The 17586-nt window shown below is 33.1% G+C and overlaps 1 protein-coding gene across 1 annotated transcript in view; it reads left to right on the forward strand.

Annotated features, from left to right (window-relative positions):
• The window catches only part of LOC143204521 (insulin-like growth factor 1 receptor), a 279129-nt gene that overhangs the window by 215154 nt on the left and 46389 nt on the right, over nucleotides 1-17586 (forward strand). The window contains exon 2 of the mRNA XM_076417085.1: nucleotides 16476-16644. Within this exon, the coding sequence (XP_076273200.1) occupies nucleotides 16476-16644 (169 nt within the window). The remainder of the gene's footprint in view (nucleotides 1-16475; nucleotides 16645-17586) is intronic.

Raw genomic sequence — 17586 nt, forward strand, 5'->3', positions numbered from 1 at the left:
TGGCATTTCTCGACGCCGTCGTGTATCAATTCATCGGGCAGAAAAAAAAAGCAATGAATTCGGAGCTATTAAGCCGGTTAATTTTAGAATTCGTCTCGAAAAATCGCTCTTTTACCGAGAAAAAAACATGGAAGCGAACAAAAAAAACGATCGCTACATGTGACAAAATTGACAGGGGATTTTCGTGTTACGCCTAATGAGTTAATTATAGCGACTGGTCGGTATTTAAAGTTGCTATAGTCGCCCGAATGTGTTTTCTCTATTATTCGCATTTTTTGTGTGGCTGGATCGTTGTTATTGTGGTTCAATGATCGCCAGAAACTTTTGCTAATTTGTTGTAATTGTCCGCTTATTAACACATTGTTGGCGGCTTTAACTTATTTGTAATAATGTACACGGAAGTCTATTAGTCGTTAGATTTATTTCGAATATTTGAAAGCGAAGATTCGTAAGAAGTCGCTGTGTTTTTTTTAATTAAAATGAATGAAAAACAAGGAAAATATATTTTTCGTTGTTTCGTATTTGATGGGTATAATGACAATAGCCATCAAGCACTAAAAATTATGTTAAATCAATTTCAATAGTGTTATTGAAGTATTCAATGTATACGGACGCTAATGATGGGAAACTCAAACTTGTGTTTTCGACATGTGTTATTATTGTTGTTTGATTTAAATAAGTCTGCTGTTGAAGCTCATCAAACACTTTTAGAAACCTATCATGATGTCGTATTATCGGTATCAATAACTTAGAAGTGATGATATTGCCATTGAGGACAAATAACAACCTAGAGGACCAAAAACTTTGATAGACGCTGAATTTCAAGGCTTATTGGACGAAACCACCGCTCAAATTCTTAAAAAACTTTCAGATAATTTAGCAGTTAATCACTTTAGTGCTACCGGCCATTTACACGTAATTTACATGTGGAAACTGAGGAAAAATTGATATTTTAATCAACTTTATGGCACAAAATGTTATGGGTTTAAAGTTCATGGCCATAAAGTTTTACTATACATATAGTGGGATTAGCAAGACGTCAATTGAACAAATTGAATGACTCATTGATGCAAAAGAGACCAGCAATAGTGACCATCAGAATTAAAATCATATCATCTTATATAACAACACTTTGCCGGAGTTATGAACCATACTTCAACAATTGCAAAATAGATTCACAACTGAGTCGCCGTCAAACCAACATCATTTTGGCGACACAATATGGCCATGTTGCCAAAAAGTTGAGAAAAGTTCATCAAAATAATTTGATTAAGATATATTGTACACCTTTTTCTCAATAGATGCGTTTTTACAGTGAAAAAAAACCAACTTGCTCGTACCTCCAAATGGTTTTAATAAAAATCCTAATGTTCTAATGGTAAGAATGAGATCTGCCTGATGGAGTGCATATTGTTACATCTTACATATTGTTCGTTACATATTGTAAGTTTGTAGTCAGAATAGTTAACTCTATGAACAGGACAATCATTTTTCTTGGAGTAAATGTGAAGTGATATATAGACTAGCATAAATTGACCACCAAGCATTATCACTGAACCCAAGTTCTGTTTTCAATATATCTAACCCTTTGTTAGTTAGTTTAAGGTAAAGACTTCAATCATATTTGAAGTATCTGCTATATTTCGAACCAAAACAAACAGATTGTGTCTCAGTCGACCTTTTGTCTTAGTCCCGGATTAATATTTCCAACTTGGGTTATAATTTTATTCCAAAAATGTCTGAAAATGTTTTTCTAAGCGTCATATTAGAAATATAAATACACAGTACCCTTCATATTGCCTTAAACAACCTCACATCGCTTTCTTTGTTAGCAAAAAAAGATTTTTATAAATATGTCAAGAAAATGCGGACTTTTTCAAGTTAATAGTGACAGACATATCTATCACCGCGTGTTATATGTAATACGGAAAACAATGAATCTTCACATATACCGATTTTTTTTGTGTATATTTAAAGAAGAATTTTCTCACAGTTATAGCCGCACGTGTCGAATGTAAATAGTTGACCTGTCGTATTTTTCTAAATATATTTTAACATAGTTGCGACTTTTTTTACTCAACATACATTTATATAGTAATTAAAATTCTAGATTATCTTCTTATGTTCAAAACTAAATACGATTAAATAAATATGCCCAACAGTTTAGGAACAGGGACAGAGAATTATATATAAAAAGATGGATACATTTTAATACCTGTACAGCAATAAAACTAATATTGGAAGACACCTTTTCATGGACTTTATGAGCAGTACCAAGCCTTGATGGTTGATTTTCCTGGGGCAGTGTCCGGAAACTCGGCATCAAGCCAAATTTTTGCTTCAACTGTATTTTTTCCCTTCAATAAGCAATTTTTTATCAACACGCGAAATTCCTTTTTATCCACTTATTCACAATAACAAAAGTTGCTTCACTCAAAATACTATAATTCGCAAACTAATGATCCGACAGGTGTCAAATTTATAGACGCATCTATGAGGGTCAGGGCTAACTAAAAACATATGGATTTAATTCTAGTAGCGCCATCTACGTATCAGGCCAGGGACTTTTCAATTGACCTGTTATCTTACTAAGCCACAAATGTATTTTCCAATACTAATGAATGTAGAATAAATGTGAATTTAGGTAGAAGCGTCACACTGCAAGGTCACCAAAAGTAAATTGACAAACATGCAATTGTATTGTAATCGGAAGCTGACTATAAAGCTGAACTATAACCACGAATAAATCTTTGATCATCTTAAGATGGCAGAGGTTAGGTCTGGCGACTCTTAGCTCATATGCAAGTCATACATTTATATAGTAATTAAAATTCTAGATTATCTTCTCACGTTCAAAACTAAATACGATTAAATAAATAGGCCCAACAGGTTCGGAACAGTGACGGAGAATTATATATAAAAAGATGGATACATTTTAATACCTGTACAGCAAGAAAACTAATATTGGAAGACTCCGTTTCATGTACTTTATGAACAGTGGCATTCCCAGGATATTGTTTTATTATCGTTGCGGTCTGGTTGGTGACGGCACTAACGGGCATGATGACCGAGGCGGAGTTTAACATAACGAATCAAGTTCAGCTCTTGAATGCACTGGTGGTTATTCAACATGGAACTCTGTTACAGGATTGGACGGTTAACAGACGAACTTTAGACGTCATTTTGTTTTTGATTTCTCTTTATATATGGCTGCTTATTTGCATATTTTTCTTCTGTATACAGGGACAATGGAAATAATATGTGTTAAAAGAAAAACTCGGCTGATTTATTTTTAAGTATATATCGCGTTCAGGGTAACAATTTGAGTTCAGTTAGTTCACTCTTAACACTGCTTCTTCAAAACTTAACTTATGTATTGGAGCCCATTCCTTAATGGTAGCCTTTGTTGAGTTCTTTTCCACGTTCTTATAAGGACTGATGTTTTCTCCAAGTTCTTTAAGGACTGATTTTCAAACTACACTAAAAACATTTTATCGTTCATTTCTCCATGTTAGTCACCCTTGTACTTAGAGGAAAACACTAATTCTGTATCAGGAATAAAACGATTCCTGATTCCAGCATGAAGAACTCATTCGTGTCTACAACGAATTATTAATAAATGTTATGTTTCGGATGTTATTATAATAACATAGTTTAAATGTTTAATATTTTGTGTACTATCAATGGCAAGGCTACAAAATAATTATAACCGAAGTTTCACTGTGTGATAAGCGATGGAAATTGGTATGGTGATTGCTCATGAAGATGAAGAGACTGTCAAAATCGTCGAATTTGTTCTAATTAGATATTTTCTTGCGAAGTTTTTTGAATTGCAGGAATGTTCGTCGTGTCGGTGGGTCGGTCGAAATGTGTGGCTGTCGATGCGATTGTTTGTCACTTTGTTGAACACTCACTACAATTTTTGGAAGGAATTTACACAAGAACTAAAAACACTGAAAAAATACTTGTTTATTGCGATCTATATATACATGTGGTCGACGGGAGAATGGACAGGATATGAGGTTAAGGTAAAGGAAGTACGGTAGCGCTGTGGAAGTGGTACAGTTACAAGGGGATGGAGTAAAGAAAAGAGAGCGAGACGTCGTCGTGGTGGTCTTTTATAGCCTGGAACTGCATGGTACCAATCCACCGGCGTTGCCAATCTTTGAACTTTTTGTAGGTGAATGCGTGGTGGCCTAAAGGGTCGTGGTGGTCACCACAGAATTCACAAGTCAATGACAGCAAGGTTAATATAATCCAGGCTCTATGTGGTAGAGCTTATAAAGTCATAGATCTTTTAATTAGTATAAAAAAGCTCAGACGCAGTTAGTTTCAATTCCTTTCAACATTGAACCTTATATACCATCTCCGGCTACGTTCAATATATAATTGTTTTCGATCAAGATGTCTTTTACCTTTAGTATATATTTATTTGTATGAAAAAACACAAATTCTGCAAAACAATTTTCTAAGAAATCAAAATTAACAAAAAGTGCCTCAAAATAAATGGCAAAGCGTCTAAATGCTAATAAAGAACTGTTGTATTGACGAAAATGACAATAGGTTAAGATGGATTTATTTTTAGTTAGCTGTATACGTTGAATTGGAATAATAATAGCGTCAATCAGCTAAGAAACTGTTTATCACTCTGATCGTCTTATTTTACACCGTGTGATTTTCGATTTTATCCTAATCGTTTTGTAAATAAATTGCCAGTTACCTGAACAAGAAAAACAATTTTATGGTTTAAAATAAACTAATTTAAGTGCGAATAAACTTTACACAATTTGTGTACAAAAAGTTGCGACATTATTTACTCCTGATTTTGAGGGCTTTTGCACAAAACAAATTAACATTTTGTTTATTTTAGTTTACTTATCAGCCAATATGGCCCTAGCTATTGATGCCACAAGACTTTGACCAATCTTAACCACCATCATCATCAGTCAATATATACCTATCATTGAGAGACACCTCCATAGGTCACTTGAAATCTTTAAACTACAACATAATATCTGATCAAGAATTTTGCTGTCTATTTACATCCAGATTCCCTGTATACCTTGTACATTTTTTGTAATATTTACTACATTTACTAAATGTGTGCTTAGTATTTTAATTTGTTGGTTTTATAATGAACAGGTCAATTGAAAAGTCCCCGGCCTGACACTGGCATAGTTAGCCCTAACCCTCAAAAGATTCATGTATAAATTTTACAACTGTCGGATCATTATTTTGTTTATTGTGACTTGTGACTTTATATCAACTTTAGTTATTGTGAAAAAATGGATAAAAAGGAATTTCACGTGTTGATAAAAGAATACTTTTTGAAAGGAAAAAATACAGTTGAAGCAAAAAAATCAACCATCAAGGATTGCGAAAACATTTAAAAAATGTATGTTATGTAGATGAGTTTTATGTAAATTTGGGAAATACATATTGATTTATTAATCCCGTACTCGCCTTGCTATGTATAAATTCAAGTACAACAGAAAAGGAGTAATAAACTAATCTGTGAATTAAGATTGTACTAAATATATCTAATGTAAAATGTAATTAATTAAAAAAATATATATGCAATATGATATATTACTCTCGGCAAATGAAGGAAATAAGTTAGGAATAAGGAAATAAATAAATCAAACCCGGGTCTTGTTAACAATATTTGACAATTTTGGCGCGTTAAACGGACAAGGTCATAATATATTGCAATTATATTTCGAATCAAAATGCAAAAGATTAACAAATATGCCATACATGTTTCGCAACAACACCCAATAGAAAAATAAATTAAACGCACAAAGCTCCCTTGTTTTTGAACTGAATATATTCGACACACTTCAGCAACCTTGTGTCTGTTATATAAAAGGTTATATACCTTCAAATCTTATTGTAATACCATGAAAAATCAACGTTCATTAAAACTAAAATATAACTATATTTTAAAAATAAAATATATTTTAAGTTTTTAGACAAGTAATTGATTTTTTTTTTGGTCGCCGCAACATACGTGGTATATTATTTGGTGACTACTACTACGTTAGTTGTATATGATTACGACTACAATAACAGGTTAATTGAAAAGTCCCCGGCCTACCATAGTAAAACACATATTTTTGGTAAAATTAGTTTCTTTTATTCAACATAATTCCCTCAAGGGCGATACGCTGGTTAATAGCGACCCTCCAACTTTTCGATACCATTTTTGTAGCACGATTTATTCTTTGCTTCGAAATAATCCTCAGTTTCGGCAATCAACTCTTCATTCGAAAATTTCTTCCCAATGAGTATTGTTTTGAGATCTGAGAACAGAAAATAGTCGCCGGGGGGTAGATCTGGAGAATACGGTGGATGAAGAAGCAATTCGAAGCCCAATTCATGGATTTTTGCCATCGTTTTCACTGACTTGTGACACGGCGCGTTGTCTTGGTGAAGCAGCACTTTCTTTTTCTTCAAATGCGGTCTTTTTCGGCAATTTTGTTCTTGAAACGGTCCAATAACGCTATGTAATAGGCGCTGTTGATGGTCCTTCCCTTTTCAAGGTAGTCAATAAAAATTATTCCATACGCATCCCAAAATAACGACGCCTTGCCAGCCGACTGTTGCGTTTTCCCACGCTTTGGAGCGGGTTGATCGTGTGCAGTCCACCCGGATAACTGTCGATTGGACTTGAAGTGAAATAATGGAGCCATGTTTCATCCATTGTCATATATCGACGCAAAAATTCGTATTTATTATGCTTGATCATCCGAATAATCTTCCAACATTAATCCGAGTAATCATCAACTCGTCGTTGTTTTTAATCAAAAGTGAGCAAATTGGCTTCATGATTAAGCTAGAAATTGTATAGAAATAGCTAGAGGAAACACTACATAGAAAGCACCTAATATTATGTGAAATGTACAATATGATGAATATTACATTAATATAGACAACTTTTCTGTTATAGGGAAACAATAAGGAAGAATTTACAAAAATATTCTTTCAAGATAAATTCACAATTCATGTAAGAACATTGTTAAAAATATAATTTAAAAGGAAGCTATTGAATATCGTAGCTCTATTGTAGCTTTGATCATACTGCAAAGCAACTCTTACTTAAATTTCACACAGGTCAATGGACGGACCCTTAATTTTACTGTTTCAGGCACAATACCCACACACACAGGGATTTTAAAGAAAGAAAAAAGAAAAACCTAATTTAATTTATTACATATTATGGAGAGTGTTTCTTTCTTCCTTCCCCCTACAGTATAATTTCAGCAAATTTATAGGATTGAAACCGATTTCTTGTTGAGAAATATGGACATGTTGAAATATTTTTCGTGTTCTGGAAAAATAAAAATATTTCTTTATATTACAGGCCTAAAGCTAATTATTATGTTACATGTTTTTTTTACTAGTTCATATATATTCATATAACAAGAAACAAGAAAAATCCATTTATTTTTTACAAGATATGCTATTCTAGATGGTACTTAGTCATAAAGTATCCCTAGAATAGACATTATTATTAATTGCAACTGTATTTGTGTCAAGGTAACCTTTTTCAATGGTATTATGTTTCTTTTTATGGAACATGTTACCGGTATACTCTAAATGAGTAAGGGCCTAAAAGAGCTGAAAGGTCCTGGACATAACAAATAAAACGCGTTTTTTTATCCAAATTGGATTTACTCATCAACGTAATTTCCATCAAGAGCCTCACAATCATTTCAGCGCCGCGCTAATATTTCAATACCACTTGTGTAGAACTTTCATTTTTTGTCTCAACATCAACTGGTGACAGGCCTATGCTGTCCACTCTGATGATGATTGTTTTGATGACAAAGTGAAGTGATGGATCCATGTTTCATCCATTGTCATATATCGACGCAAAAATTCCTGTTTGTTACCTTTAAACATGGTGAAACATTGCTCAAAATCATCAACACGTTCTTGTTTTTGGTCAACATAGAGCAAACGCGGTACCCACTTTGAGCATATATTTCTTATAGTCAAATGCTCATGTAATATAAAACCAACAGTTATTTTGATGTATTTACGGTATTAACTAACTCACGCAACTTCACTTTGTGATCATTGAAAACGACATTGAAGATTTTTTGATATTTTCTGATGTTACCACCTCATATTGACGTTCTGCATCATCGATATCACTACGACCACATTTGAAGTCAGCAAACCAAGGTTTTATTGTTGTTTCTGATCGAGCGGAGTCCTTATAACACATTTCATGCCATTGCTTCGCTTTAACAGTATCTTTCCCATTAAGAAACAGTGTAAAATTAAAACGCGGAATTATTTTTGATCCCTTGTTTTGAAAATAACAAAAGTAGTGTCACTCTTTTCACAATAACTCATAAACTTGTGATTAGAATATCATGAAATTTTAACAGCTTTCTTTTGAAGTTAGTCTAGCCCATCTATGTGTTAGGCCCGTGACATTTCAGCCCATGTGTTATTTTGTTGATTAGTGATTTTTTGTGCTAAATGATGACGCTTTAACATAAACATAATGACCAATAAACCCCATCGACAAACCTTATTTCTGCACTTTATAAGTTTATTTCAATATTTAATATTAGTATATTAGTTGATTATATCTATTAATTTCACTACAAAGAGGTTTGTATTTTCACCACTTTTTCTACATTCACTTCATTTTCCACTTTGTCAAAAGAACAATCTCCATTTGATCGATCCATTCCATCCTCCATCCACCCATTCATTTTGAACGACAGTCACAATATGCCTCAAAAAATCAAATGTTTGAAATAGCTCTTCAGTTAATTCATCAGGAAAACATTTTCCTGCTCTTGAATCTTTTCCATCTGGGTCTTCTAAATAGAATTACACTTCTTTGAGAATTTGAATTGAAATTATATCCTACGTCTTGTGATTCAATATCTTCGAACTTTTTTGATTCTTCATTCATTTTTGGTCGGCCTTTCACACTAACGTCAAAGTCAAGAAAAGTTTCTAAAAGTGTTTGATGAGCTCAATGTCATATATTTTCAAATAAATCAACAAAACTAATGAACAACTAAAAGGATTTTAGTCGTTACATGATTAAAAAATTCATAATGAAAACTGTCATTTTATGTAAAAATATGTCAAATTATATAGGTTAGGTTATATATATAGATATCACTGATCAGAATATATGCCAGCATTTAATATAACCATACTTAGACTGCCTGCTGTCATATGTTCCTACTGTACAAAGACCACTTCATTTGTATCCTAACGAGTGGTATAAATCAACGTACATCTGCGTATCGTATATATCGACACGACACAAAAGATGAGCGGTAAACATAAAGTAATATTGATATAATAGGTTCACGAAATATCAATCAAAGTCAGCTAATCAATCGGTGAAGGCTATTAAAAATTCTTACGGTAAAAAATTGTAAAGGAATGTCAAGGCCTCCGCATCATTATAAATGGCAAAAGCACGAAATTATTTTTAACAACACCCAACGGTATTATATATATTCACAACGCCTATATATAATTTAAGTATTATTTTATTTGTTTCGTTTCACAATTCATCGAGATCAAAAGCTTTGGAGCCTTGTCGGTGATAAACTATTAGTGTAAAATTAGTTTATTATTATTGTTATGCTGGTACAAAAGAAATTAGAGGTCTGATAACCGAAAAACGTAGACTTAACAGGTCAATTGAAAAGTCCCCGGCCTGACACATAGATGGCGCTACTAGAATTAAATCCATATGTTTTTCAGTTAGTCCTAACCCTCCAAAAATGCCTGTATAAATTTGACAGCTGTCGGATCATTAGTTTGTGAATTGTAGCATTTTGAGTGAAGCAACATTTGTTATTGTGAAAAAAATTGATAAAAAGGAATTTCGCGTGTTGATAAAATATTGCTTTTTGAAGGGAAAATACAGTTGAAGCAAAAACTTCTAGAACAAGAGTTTCCGAATACTGCTCCAGGAAAATCAACCATCGAGGATTGGTATGCTAAGTTTAGCCGTGGTGATATGAGCACAAAAGACGCTGAACGCAGTGGACGCCTAAAAGATGTTGTTACCGACGAAAAATTAAAAAAATCCACAAGATAATTTTGAATGACCGTAAATTCAGACATTCTAAAGATATCAACTGAACATGTACATATATCATTCATGAATATTTGAGCATGAGAAAGCTCTGTGCAAAATGGGCGTCGCGCGAGCTCACTTGTGACCAAAAATAACGACAAGTTGGTGATTCGAAGCAGTGTTTGAAGATGATCAAGCGTAATAAAAGCGTGGAAAAACGCAACAGTCAGCTGGCAAGGTTATAACGTCTGTATTTTGGGATGGGCATGAAATAATTTTCATTGACTACCTTCAAAAAGGAAGGAACATCAACAGTAACTATTACATATTGTTACTGGACCGTTTGAAGGGCGAAATTGCCAAAAAAGAGCCGCATTTGAAGAAAAAGAAAGTGCTGCTTCACCAAGAAAATGCACCGTGTCACAAGTCAGTGAAAACGATGGCAAAAATTCATAAATTGGGCTTTGAATTGCTTCATCATCTACCGCATTCTGCAAATCTAGCCCCCAGCGACTATTTTCTATTCTCATATCTCAAAAGAATGCTCGCTGGAAAGAAATTTTCGTGGAATGAAGAGGTGATTGTTGAAACTGAGGCCTATTTTGAAGCAAAGGACAAATCGTACTACAAAAATGGTATCGTAAAGTTGGAGGGTCGCTATAATCAGTGTATCACCCTTGAAGGGAATTATGTTGAATAAAAAAGCTAATTTTGCAAAAAAAATGTGTTTTATTATGGTAGGACGGGGACTTATAGTATACAGTCGAACATAAAAGCTACTCTTTTTTTGAAGTCGGTAAAAAGAGGAGTTTTCTGTAGCACGTTGGAGCTACGAGCTACGAAAGATCGAAAATAATTTCAATTTTGAAAAATCCTCGTAACGCCATATTCTTAAACGCTTAAACGATTCGAAAATATTTTAAAAACTCGATTTTTCATTTTGCTTAGGACGAATTCTCCTGTCTTCTTGTAGATTGTATTAAAATACATCAATACATATATCCAAATATATTAATCACACCGAAAACCGCGTATATTATAGCTTCCAAACGCTCGAAGAATAAACCCAAGGCGAAACAACACGAGGAAGAGAGAGTCCGTTGCCGTTGTTCCGATTTGTTCCGCCAGAACGACAGGAGCAAACGTGATTAATTTAAACGCTTACCAATAAAGGCATGTTCGTTTTTTCCTTAGCGCTAGAAAGGTTCACGCCTTTAATTTTAATCTGAACACCGTTACGCAGAAACTATGGACACCGATCAAAATTAATCGACATGTGGAATTTTATAAATATATACTATTACGAGTTTAATAATGCCGTAGCCGAAGAAGAAAAAACAGATTCGTGTCGAAATATATTGTATTTTTTCCTGTGGTCGGAGTATTTAGATGGTGGCATTGCTAATAAATTGGATCGGTAATTATTTCTTTTGCCAGTTCGCCGTTTAAAAGGTTTTTTATGTGGCTAAATTTTCGTATATATCTCGGTACTCAAAGTCAACCATTTTCAGTGTTCATAGATACACATCGTCAGTATCACGGTATTATGGTACACATTGTATATCAGTTTTGTTAAGACTTCTTATTGATGAAAAACAAAATGTTTTTTTTACTTCCGTAAATGATACAAAGTGACTGACGAAGAGAGATACAATCCTTGTTTAGAATTAGTGTATCTAATAAATTATTTCTTACACTGTTGCTAGTAGTTTTTTTATATTTTAAAGTCTCCACTTTACCAACGAGGGTTTATCTGGGCAGTACCTACAGTTTAACAAGGGCACCGAACCACGGTCCTAGCCGATTAAGCCGACCGACTGACGAGTGACCAATTTAGAAATTATCCCAGAAGAGATCCGGTCTTACCCAGCCTGATTAATGGCATGACTGGGATCATTTTCCTTGTCTGATTTTACACTCTTGCCTAGGACAATCACAAATATTAAACAATCACAAAAATAAATTTACAACCATGCCCCATTAGGATACGAGCCAGCGACTATCGCAACAGTATGTGGACCGTCCTGTCGCCTTTACCACTTCGCCAACCAAGCCGGCTGTTAGTAGTAGTAGCTGATTAACCTCCAATTGGTTTTTACCCTTCGAAAGAAAGGAAAAGACCCTTCGATGCCATCTTAGTTCATGGTGTAATAATATTTATATATTAACACTGTTTTTTTTTTCTATTAAATGCACCTCACTATACTACACTACACAAGATCAAATGGTTTGTTTCTTTTGGGCCTATGTCAGTTGTTACAGTTCGACATTGACATGTGAATGAAGTTTCTCCTCATATTCCCTTGCGATTATTTTAATTATTATTTTTAATTATATTAAAACCGTTATATTTGGTACAAGAATGGAACAACATCCGTTGGAAGCTATTCTAACACTCTAGTAATCTTTTCCGCGATGAATTGTAGTTATTTTAAAATCAACTGGATACCCAGCATTTTATTAATAATTAAATATTGCATATATATAATTTGTTCATAATATTTTTACCGCACCCTGTTTATTAAAACGTATATTGATTTGGCAAAAACATAAGAAATGAATCTACTTACAGTTTACTGACACACCCGCTAACCAACGATCTATTAAATATATGCAAGCTTTCGACATCGCCTACCAAATTGATCAAACTAATTAAGATATTATCTTTGTTTCTTTCTGAAATGTAATGTTTCTTGAATTTGGATCCAGCATTGACCTTATGTAAAACAATAGATAATTGCAACATATTTTTATTAGAATATTAACTGAATTATTCATAAGTAATATTTAAGTCTTCGAAATTGATATAATGGAGTGGAGGTTTGGAAATGTTAAGCCTGTGCGGTATTTTTGGCTTAAGCGAATTAGTAATCTGATGTTTAAATTTGTTTATATATAATTACTGTTTGTTACTCTTGAAACCTAAGTCAGAGAAGGTTTATATGGTGAGAAAATATTGTCTTGTCACATAAAGTGTCACTGTCACATTCACCAATAATTTCACTGTCCAAAAAATCAACATTTTTGTTGGTTATCAAATATTTACGGATTATGCAATTCAGAAAATTGAAAAAATGCCGCTATTGTCAGACGGTGATTAGAATATAAAGTAATTCCAAAGCAGCAGTGAAACCCCCATTGGGATCTTCTCCACCCCTATACTATGATATGACGCATTGTCCATAACAATAACTGATGGTCCCTCCGAGTTCCTTAAAAGATGATTTCCAAACCACTGCAAAAACAAGTTATGGCTCATTTCTCCATGGTTGTCACCCTTGGACTTAGAGGAAAACACTAATTCTGCACAAGGGATTAAACCATTCCTGTTTCCAGCATAAAGAACTATATGTCTGCAATGAATTATTAATAAACGTTATGACTAACAAAATCTAATCGATAGTTATTCCAATGTTTACCTTCTTCCATGAACTGTTGTCGTCTTTACAGCATATTTATTATCATCTTGCCATGAGTGACCCAATGTACCATTCTGAAATATCCATGTCTCATCTAAATATACACATTATTATAATACTTCTTCCTTGATTTTGTTGTATGTTTTTAAAGATTTTATTCTTTTAAAAGCAATGTCTGGATGTTTCATAATTATGTTCAATCCTATATTACCCAACAGTGTATGAAGGGCTGTTCGAGATCCCTCAAATAGCTATATATCTTTTGACTTTTTATGGATTCTTTTCAGACTAACAATTTTCTCTGAAATAATTGTATTAAATTATGTTTCGATTGAAAAAAATATCTACTGTCTTTATTAGTCAGCTGTTTTGCATAAAGACGGTTTCTTTTTGGTGAATTTAAGGTTATATTGTTTTTTTTATTATTTTTTTTTATATATTTATATATTATATTTTTATTGGTTATATTGTTATATTTTTTTGAGATATTTTGGTGACCGTGTCTTTAAAAAATATTTTCAATAAAAACCGAGCCGATTTGAAATTCATTAAAACAAAGCGTTAAAACAACGTTTGCCGGTTTATAACCCGTAATTATAATATTTTGAAGAGTTTTACAGACGTTTGACAAACGGACAGGTTTTGTAGGCTCATTCGTTTAAATGTCCGAACTTCTCAAACAGCATTCTATCTCTTTTTAAATAGAATAAAATGAGAAGGAAAATATTGTCCGACTGTAAAACAAATTTACAACTTTCGATAGGCACATATATATGCGACAGGCATATATTGTTGACGTGCGTCACTATTGTCATCAATATGTCAACGACGTCACCAAATATTGAAGATAATTTAATACTTTACCACGTAATATATTTATATGTAAAAACCGTATTATCATCACTAGATGAAGGTTGCTTAAAATTAATGAAACTTAATAAAAAATAGTGTTAATTGTTGTCTATTTTTATGCGCCATACTTTTTTTGAAAAACCTGTAAAACGCACCAAAAAATTAAGGCGATATAAATGAGAATTTATAGAAACCTTAATAAAAGTCAAGTGGTAATAGTTTGATATACGTAAATGTGTTTTCCACAAAGAATTTATAATTTTACGAGGGTTGCTATTTATATTTCTGACCTTGGCACCACTAAGTGTTGTCAGACGCAATCTGATATTTTCCTGGCCAAACTTAGCATTGTTGGAAATAACCTTCTTCAGAATACTTTGTATTGTATACAGTAACTTGACAAATTATACTTAACTTATATTTCATAACTTTCGATACGTATTTTAAAGGCAACAATGTATCGATGAGCTAAAAGCTATAAAATCCACGAGGTTGTCCAAAATCTGTCTTTTGACCATACCGTAGTATACTTGAACATCACTATATCAAGCACCAAAAAGATATTGCATGATTATGTAATGTGTACAAGAGAAAAAGATCACACGCTAGTTATGCCGCCACCAAGAGCCAGCAGAAACCACTTCGGTGACATTTATGTATACTTCAAGTTCTTCATAGATCTTAATACGATGAAGCATACGATGGTTCGAAGAAATAATAAAATAGAGTAGAATAAAATAGATAACGATAAGTGGATACATAAATAAATAAGTAGAAGACAATAAATAGAAATAGAAAATAAATAGAATATTGTAGCAATCTTGAGGCATGTCGAATTTTACATCGTGGAATAACGGTCTACAGAATACCCAGATATAGAATCCCAGATGTTGAACACGGGCGGGGTGTCAGCAGCGCCAACTAGAACCCGATAACGAATAGCTGGTAACCCCGAGACGTTTATCTGGGATGTTATTGAAGGGTATTTCGATTCATTCAGTGCTCAACCATCGTTTGGTTTAGACGTACCACCATCGACTGCCCAAGCCTCGTCTCCAGATAACACCGCTGCCATCCATTTTATCTAATTGTATTTTTCTCATTTTTTTTATATAACCAATAAATAACGGTCACATAATGTAAACACCACTGTTTCATTTCGTTTTACCTCCATTCACCGAGACATATCATTTACCCTAAAATATAAGAAATGAACACTAATAAATATAAAACAATAAATAGAACATCACAAATGGAGATTTAATTAATGATAAAAATGGGAATTGAAAATAAAAAACTGGAATACTCTGTGAACACAAACTGACCATTTGATGAAACTCAGCTTGGACGGCACAAAATACAGTAAAATAACGAAAAAGGTGGTGACTGAGTGTCGCGCCTTCAGAAATGAATACTTTTAAGGTTCTAAGGTTCCTTGGATGTGTTAAGATATCCTATCCGGCAAATACAGCCCCCAAAGAAACATCAACAATGTTCATTCATTGTTGTCTTCGCAAAGTCGACAAATTCTACAATTAAAAAGTTCCTTTGCATTATCATTCTTTTTTTTAATAACATAAACGATCCGAAATTAAATGGTCTAAAATGTCTAACTACCAGATGGAATTCTAAGTGCCATGGATATTCGGAACGATTTACAACTTCCTTGAAAGGCACATATCTTTATATGTGTTTTAAAGAAAAAATATCAAGAAAATATAAGCAATAAAACTCACTTTACGTTTGTTATTGGACAATAAATATAAATAGCAACCCTCGCACTGTTCATTAATAGTTTTATTTGTTATTCCGTCCAGTAATAAACTAGAAAATTTAAAAGGCTATTAAAAATGTATGAAAACACCTCGTTACTAATACAAATTCGTGGTGTATTATAATTATTTTTCGTGTGTTTTTTCACAAAAACATGGTACACGTATCAAGTAAAAATGCGAATATTATACGTGATAGGCAGTTTGGTAAGTTTACCAAAAAAAAAAGTTGATTAATGATCGAGCCAAATCTCACGTACAGCACACACAATGTAAAACGCAACTTCGAAAAAAACGCGACGTTAATAAATCGAAAGCAAAATAAATAATTCCACATTTTTACGTTTTTTTTTTCACTTTCAGATCGGTACCAATAAGTTACTCTACATCGCTAGAGGATCCGTTCATATCAACAAAACACCCAAACTGTGCTACGCCAAGACGATCGACTGGCAGAAGATCGGTAGTACCACAAAGTTGGATATCTATCAGTCGAGGGAGGATTGTAAGCCTTGTCCTGAACAGTGCAACAGTAAGTATTAATCACTATTAATCATAAAACAAGCGAGCAAAAATTATGTTATCAATTTATTTTATTTTAAAATTATAATACATCTAATGCAGATGTCATCAAAGGACTTAAACTACAGTTGAATTTACGGTCAAAGTAGTTTCTGGATAATATATACCTTATTATATTTACATTTAACTCTTTTCTAAACCACCTGCTATACTTTGAAGGTCTAATTCAGTTAATTAATAACCGTATAAATATATAATGTATTTTATTTTCATTAAAGACAATATTTGCCTTTTTATGTTTAGTTCTTCTCTTGTTACCCGTGTACATTTTTCTTGATAAATTTAGATTTCATCACTACATTATCTCTAACACATTGGCCATGTCTGCAAAACAGTTGTATTCATTCTCTTCTCGTATATTTTAACCAAATATTCATGTTTAGTCTGAACATTTACATGCATATCTGTACACATACATTTTTCACCCTCTTTTTCTAATGAGAAAAACTGAACCAAACCATTAAGAGGATTTTGAAAAACAAATGGTAGTAGGAGAGGAGACAATCCAGACTATACAGCAGATGCATCAAAACTTTGCAGTCAACCTCTCTCAAATTTTACAGAATCACTAAATAGGTTTACGATGTAGTGTTATCATAATGGGATATAACACCTTTCCTATAGATTAATTCTTCTCAACTTTTTGAATCTTCTGCTCAAAACATATTCATTTTTGACGGCAGATTGTTTTGAACTATTGTTAGTATTGTGCCGTTACCAATTGTTAACGATTACATATAGTCTATTCAAAGTTTTTTATATATGCGTCGTCAAGATGTTTAATGTATTGCCTGCCGTAATTTCTTAATTCATTTCAGAAGCAGATAACATTTTCCTTTTCATTTTATTTTAGTTAAAAGCGGACACAATGCTGTCTGATTAGTTCGAACAC

The sequence above is a fragment of the Rhynchophorus ferrugineus genome, unplaced genomic scaffold (genome assembly GCF_030347505.1).
Source record: "Rhynchophorus ferrugineus isolate W39M unplaced genomic scaffold, kcgeb_rfMv2 rfM11, whole genome shotgun sequence".
Classification (NCBI taxonomy): Eukaryota; Metazoa; Arthropoda; class Insecta; order Coleoptera; family Curculionidae; genus Rhynchophorus; species Rhynchophorus ferrugineus.